General features: G+C 31.5%; 1 protein-coding gene across 1 annotated transcript; it reads right to left on the bottom strand.

The window, feature by feature from the left end:
- Window positions 1-404: 404 nt before the first annotated feature.
- LOC112040017 (protein NRT1/ PTR FAMILY 6.3) lies at window positions 405-6,656 on the bottom strand. Its single transcript, XM_065764769.1, has 6 exons — window positions 6,465-6,656; window positions 6,165-6,342; window positions 5,467-5,506; window positions 4,837-5,396; window positions 1,059-1,207; window positions 405-959 (listed from the first exon to the last, which is right to left on the bottom strand). The coding sequence occupies exons 1-6, from the start codon at window positions 6,577-6,579 to the stop codon at window positions 571-573; spliced, it is 1,431 nt and encodes a 476-aa protein (XP_065620841.1). The 5' UTR covers window positions 6,580-6,656; the 3' UTR covers window positions 405-570.
- Window positions 6,657-7,200: the final 544 nt, after the last annotated feature.

Raw genomic sequence — 7,200 nt, 5'->3', positions numbered from 1 at the left:
AATTCTCGTTAAAAAATTATTTTAAATTTAGATTTACGTTCATTCTTTTCCTTTGCTACCAAAAATCTATATTTTCTTGACATTTTTGTTTATTCCTGCTTTCCATATTCTTATTTGTATGTAAAAGGATAAAAAACACTTACATAGATGTATTATAAATCTAACGCAAGTTATGATACATAAGGAAGTTGGTTTGTGTTTTAAGAGTAATGCTATACAGTTACAAACTATTTTATAACATTTTTACAAAATGTTGATATGACCAACCTCTTATTTGTTTCCATTTAGGCCCACCATTAATATCACTTTTTCATTTACTAATAATCACCTATTACATCAGCAGTTTGTAACATTTTTTATAAACTAATTTGTATCTCTAACATTATTCGTGTTTTAAATATGAATTGTCCCAAATGAAATATTTTACAAAATTTTTATGAGTACATATATAATGTTACAATCGTCCTCAAATTGGCATTATTTTTCTTATCACTATATATCCTAAACGATTTCTTCAACAAAGAGGAGGACTTGCTTTAAGATTAAAATTAAACAAAGTGAGAGAAACCCTTATGCATGGCAACTAAGCTCTGTTTCTTCCAACTCTATCCCCTCCTCAGCAAGCCTCTTGTCCTTGTACACATACCACTTAGCACAAAACAAATAGATCACCAAATTCAAAGCACTCAATATTGCCAAAAGCCAGTAAAAATCGTAAAGCTTCCCTTGATTCAGATTATCAGCTAGCCAGGGCCTCTGGTTCCAGAACCCACATGGTCTTACACCATTGCAACGTATAGGGGTTGGTCTTGTTTTCTCAATCTTTGCAATGGTGGCAGCTGCATTCACTGAAGTGAAGCGTTTGAAAGCCGCACAATCACATGGTTTAGCGAATAATCCAACGGCTGAGATCCCGTTAAGCGTGTTCTGGCTAGTTCCCCAGTTTTTCTTTGTGGGATCTGGGGAGGCCTTTACTTATATAGGACAGCTTGATTTCTTCCTAAGGGAATGTCCAAAAGGGATGAAAACTTTGAGCACAGGGCTGTTTTTGAGCACACTTTCGCTAGGGTTTTTCGTTAGCTCTTTACTGGTTAGTATAGTGCGCAAGGTGAATGNAACATCTGTTAGGGTTGATAGATACCACTTGTTTACTGCAGTAATACCACTGGCCATTTTCGGGTCCTTGATTGCTGCCTTGTCCAAGAAACTGCACAGTGCATATGCACCATTAGATTTTATTTTATTTTTTAAATGATAGTATTCAACGTTCTTTTCAATTTCTTAGATTGAATGATATGGTACTTAATGTAATTAGTAAACTTTAATAATATAATAAATAAATGTTTAAATTGTTGTTTTTAGAAATGCTAAAACTATTATAAATTTATAAGCAAAAATTTATAAATAGATATTAATGTGATTGGTGGATTTCAGTAATTCAATAAATTAATGTTATTATTAATTTTTTTATTAATGACGTATTAGTTTGTAAAACTTATTTATAACATCTTTAGTATTATTTTTTTTTTTTTTTGGAAAGCTATTACACATTGTATTAAATATACTTTACAACACAATGTAATTGTTGAATTTTAACTATATAATAAATGAATATTTGAAAAAGAAAGTATTACACATCATTTTTTAAGATTTATATAATAAAATTTATAATTACTCTATAAGTAGCTTGTCATGATGGTACACGAACCTGTGAATTAAATTGCAGTTGCATATACGGATCAAAATGAAAATGACATGGCTAGATATGGATTCAAGGACAACTGACAATGTGATTGCGTACTCATTAAAATAAAAAGTAATTTGATCCGTTGGTATTAGCAACCAAAAAAAAAGACAAAAAAGTAATTTGTTATTGTGATTTTGTTTGGCAGATCAAGCCGCAATGTACATACTGTGCGAGGCGGTATACCATGCATCTAATGCATGTTTTCTCCTTTTCAGTTTTCATATGTATTTGATATATGTTTACTTCCTCTCATGTGTGGAGTCCACTTCTGTCTTAGAGAGAAGAAACATGCATCTAATGCGTAGTATATTTTCTCATACTGTAAAGATAGAAAAGTGTATTTTTTTTCCCATATGAAGAATCTCATGGAATAAAGACAACAAAGTTAAACCTTTATTATTAAATTAAATCAATACATTTTTAGAAAATCGAAACCAAATTTCTTATAAATATAAAGAAATTATATATTAAATTAATTTTTTGTACATATAATAAATTTATACGTAGAAAACTATAAATTAATAAATTACTGATATATATAAATATTTGAGAGACATAATGCCATATATGCTGCAGGCTGCAGCCATAGCCGCCCCTTGTGATATAGCTTTTGATTCCATTGTAAATCTTAGCGCGGTGTCGTCGATTGAGATCCCCGTTACACACACTTACAGCTCATACTATATAAGTTTTATATAATTATATGGTAAATTTTGGATGCATGATTGGCAAGTTTGGGTTTTGATGCTAGATTTATGAAAGATATAAAGAGATAAATACAAATGGGATTATTCACCAAAAAAAAATACAAATACAAATAGGATGAGATTGTGAAGGACCCAAGAACATAATTTTTGTCCCCACTCTTGTGTCTCAAAGATGAAAAAATTATGATTTTTTTTAGATGATTAAAAATTTGATGAATTTTTTCGATAACAAAAACTTTTATTTATTCTTAGATGTTTATATTAAGAAATGCTTAAGGATGTAAATCTAATAAAATATGTAAATTGAAAAAATTATATAATATATATACATGTAGATTGAAAAAATTATATCATATCTCTCATAAGTTGTATGCTATTAGTGTCCTATGCATTAATTTGATGCCGCCAGGTACTGGCTGGCCACTCATTTAGCATCCTAGGTCAATAATTTTAGTGTCTGATTGCCGAATTGCATAGGTATGTGCCACTATGCCCCAGCAAAGTGATAAGCCTAGTTGCTGAGTTTGGGACTATCATGCTTGTTATGCATTCAATAAGGGGTATTCTTTTTTCATTTAAGAGAATAAAGGGTGTTCTGTGCGTGTATGTGTGTACTTTTGTCATAATGCTTGACTAGTGTCTTAATTTAAACATTGCATCATGTTAAGAGGTGTCTTTAAGGCAAATATTAATAAATCTTATTAGAAAAGTTTTGACATTATTTTTATTAAAAAAAAAAAAACTATCAACAAAATTTACTACTTTATCATTTTTCCATAAAATATTTTTAAATATAGTTTCTAAACCAATGCCTTTAGACCATTCTTTAACATTTCCCTTAATTATTAACCATTAAAAAGTGGACTTACTTTTTTTTTTTCTTTTTTTTTTTTTTTTGAGAAAGGGAAAAAAAAGTGGACTTACTTAAAATAAATAAATAAAAATAAATAAAAAAACAATTTTTTTAGGAAAAAAAATTATACCAATGAGAGCACTAATGCATTCCTATAAAGATGCTTGAACGAAAATAGTATATGGATGGAAAAATATTGACTTTTGTTCCTGAAGTTTACATAAATTTGATTTCATCCTCAAGCTATGTCAAAAGTTACTTTTTTTTTTTTTAAATAAAAAATATGTCAATTTTTTTTTAAAATTTAATAATTTTATCTTCATCCTTAAACTATTAAAAATATTTTACAATCTCGTCACAATCCATTCAACCTCGTTAACTTTCTATCGTCTGCATATATAAAGGAATGCTTAGATAATATTATTTAATGATTATTTTGTATTAGTTAATACGAGGTAGAGGACACAGAGCTTTCTCAAAAAAAGAAAGACACAGGTCACAGAGAGCACTGAATTATATATATATATATATATATAAAGACCAATATGAATTGCATGATTTGATTGGTCACATTCAAGATCGAACAATTGGCCAAATACATAATCTAATTAATGTTGCCACTCCCCAAAGGCCCAAAGTAACAATGACATTTGAAAGAAAATGTCGGCTAACGAGCATATGGAAAATTGCACCATTAGAGTAAGAGTCTCATCAAAGATGATATAATGATTGGTAGAGGAAAAGTTCAAGATGGAAGACCAATTGGCCAAATATATACACTAATTAATAATGTCACTCTCCAAAGTAAAAACTAACATTTGGAAAAAACAAAATGTCGTGTATGGAAAAATGTGCCTTTTGACTAATGCTAGGGAAAAGGTTATAATCGCAAAAAGGTGCTAGGGACGTCATGCCAAATAACCATTAAATAATGCCACCTAAACATTCTATTACATATGCAGGATAGAAGGTTATAATCAGTATAGAAAGAATCATTAAAATTAGAGTAGTTCTAGGACAATAAATTATTCTACAATTTTTTTACCGTAATTTTAACGTAACAGATTATGAGTGGTTAACTATCACTTACATATGAATTTACTATTTTTTCTTTATCAATTACATACTGCCACGTCATAGTTATGGCAAAAAATTGTGAAAAATTATGTGATTCTAAACTTTTTCTTAAAATTATAATGTTTTTGACAGTTTAGGAATGGTAAATTAGAACTTTTGATATTTAGGGACTAGAAACAAAATTAAGGGAAATAATATTATAGATTATTTAAAAGAGTTGTTATCTATTAAGTTTGAAAAACACAATAAAATTTGCTTGCAAAAAAAAAAAAGAAACCATAAAATTTCAAAAAACAATTGTAGTAGTACATAAGATGGCAATTTGTGATGACCGTAAAATTACTTTGGCATATTAATTTATTTATAGTAAATCATAATTTATCTCAGCACAAGTTATAGGAAAAAACAGGGGGTGAAAATAACAGCACAGTATGGATTGAGAAATCACTCACCTCAGCTGCCTGGTATGGGGCAACCTCTGCTTCTTCTTCCTCTGTCCCTCGTCATCGTTGAACAACAAAGATGAATCCGAAGGTAGTTCCAAACGCCTCTTCCTGCACGCCGCGACAAACACCGCAACAATCTGCGTAAGTGGGCTACCCACAAGCTTCTTGAACCGGTACCTCCTTGTGCCCGACAAGAACACAACCAAGGCAACAACGATTGCGCACGCGCAAATTCCATAACCCCATTCTCTCCCCAGGTTGTCCTGAATGTACACAAGAATTGTCACAGCGCAAAGCGAGCCTATGCTTATGAAGAAGAAGAACCAACTGAAAAAATTTGTCATTCGGATTTTTTCTTCTTTGTCTGAATCATCAAATTGGTCCGAACCAAAGCCTGACACGCTCGATTTTAGACCACCGGTGCCAAGAGCTGTGAGATACAGTGCCAAATCAAGAACTGCTAGCTGTTTGCCGCTTGCGGGGATGCAAGGTGGTACTGTGTCCGCAGCGCATTTGGGTGGACGGAGGCTTGGGATTACGGTTGAGATTGTCAAAATTGTGACTCCCTGATCACCAAAAAGATTAATAAAAAATGACCAATCTTAAATATTCAAGAAGCAAGATCAAGAATCTTACAGTTGCTTGAACGCTGGCGAAGATGGCAATTGTGCGATACCTATTAGGAGAGGAAGCAAATCAAGGAAAGAAAATTGTCAATGGGTTTTAACTATATATTAAGCGCAAACCAAGCTTTCAAGATGGAAGAATCGTGCAAAAGTATGAATGAGTCGGGTTAACAGAATTTTTTGATCCAAACCGTTAAAAAAATTCAACCCAACCCAACCCAACCTAACCCACATGGCCAGGTTGGGTCGGGTTGAAGCCATCGGTTGAACCATTTTTTTTATTTATTACTATTATTATTAAATTGTGCTAAAAAAAATATATCATACCTACTAATTGAATTGGTAAACAAAATATACCTTAATATATGAACTAATATTCCAATTCAGTTATACATTAATATATGAACTAAGATACATTAATATTGGTTTTTATATAAGATAGGAGGAAGATTTGGTTACTTAATAAAATTTATTAATTATATAATATATTTTAAATATGTAGTAAATATATAGGTGAGTCGGGTTGGGTTTGACTAGTTTTGAATTTTACAACCCGAACCCAATCCGACCCGCTACCAAAAAAAAATTTGTAACCCAACTCAACTCACCAAATTCTAAAAACTGACCCAACCCGGTGGGTTGGGTTGAGTCGGGTTGGTTTTGGTGAGTTGGCGGGTTGGATAGATTGAATTTTTGAGTATTCTCAACCTGCCAAGAAAGGTGTCGGCTATAAATCCACCAAGTAAACAGAGCATGAAAGAGGTGCCAAGGAAGTTGGTGACTGTGTTGGCAGAGGTAGCATTGCCCAAATGCATGGTAGCAGTCAAATAGGTCACCAGATTGACAGCAATACCCAGCGTTGTTAACCTTTCCATTGCCTCCCCACCTGTGGAAAAATACCCCATAGAAGGAAGATTAATCATGGATTAATACTATATGCTAGAACTACAAGAGAGAAGAATATAGAATACTAATAAATATGGACAGGGGAGGGTGTGTATGTGAGACCTAAAATCATGGCAGCCGCAGTCCAGCCACCCGTTTTAGACCGCTCGGCTGGACGGCCTTTGTAATCCCAGGCATCTGGGAGGGTTTTCCCTTGTGTTTGAGGGAGGTCACTCATTGTTGGAGCTGTACTTCAATTTTTCTGTGGAGTTCGAACGATGGGTGAGAAATATGAGACTTGAGGGTAGCAGGAACATGTACAAGGGCCTATTTATAGAGCTCAAAAACCTTAAATTCAATCAAGAATTTTCATTTTGTCTTGAACTGACACCTGTAAGCCTATCTTTTTTTCTTTTTTTTTTGAGAAGAACCTATAAGCTTAGCTTGATTCTATATATTGATATAAAGTAGCATGTAACTCTATGCAAACGCATGTGTGCATTTAAAATTAAACAATTTTTTTATTATAAAATATAAATAATTAGTCAAATTAATTTTTTTTAAAGCATGTAACACATGCATACATATAGATACATTTAAAATTAAACACAATTTTTATCATAAAATATAGATAATTAGTCATTTTTTAAAAAAGTAAACGAAATTATTCACATATAAAAATTCTTATCTAAATTTAATACTACTTATGATTATTTTTTTTCTAATTTTTAATAAGATAGAACATGTGGTTATTTTTATTTTATTTATTTATTGAGAAACATGTGGTGATTTTTATTGAGTATATGTGATTGTTTTTTTTTTTTTTAAATTATAGTTTATTAATATTAGATTCTAAGTA

Source organism: Quercus suber, unplaced genomic scaffold (genome assembly GCF_002906115.3).
Source record: "Quercus suber isolate HL8 unplaced genomic scaffold, Cork oak 2.0 scaffold_583, whole genome shotgun sequence".
NCBI classification, from domain to species: Eukaryota; Viridiplantae; Streptophyta; class Magnoliopsida; order Fagales; family Fagaceae; genus Quercus; species Quercus suber.
The sequence above is the reverse complement of the archived record's forward strand: the minus strand, read 5'-3'. Positions and strand labels throughout refer to the sequence as shown.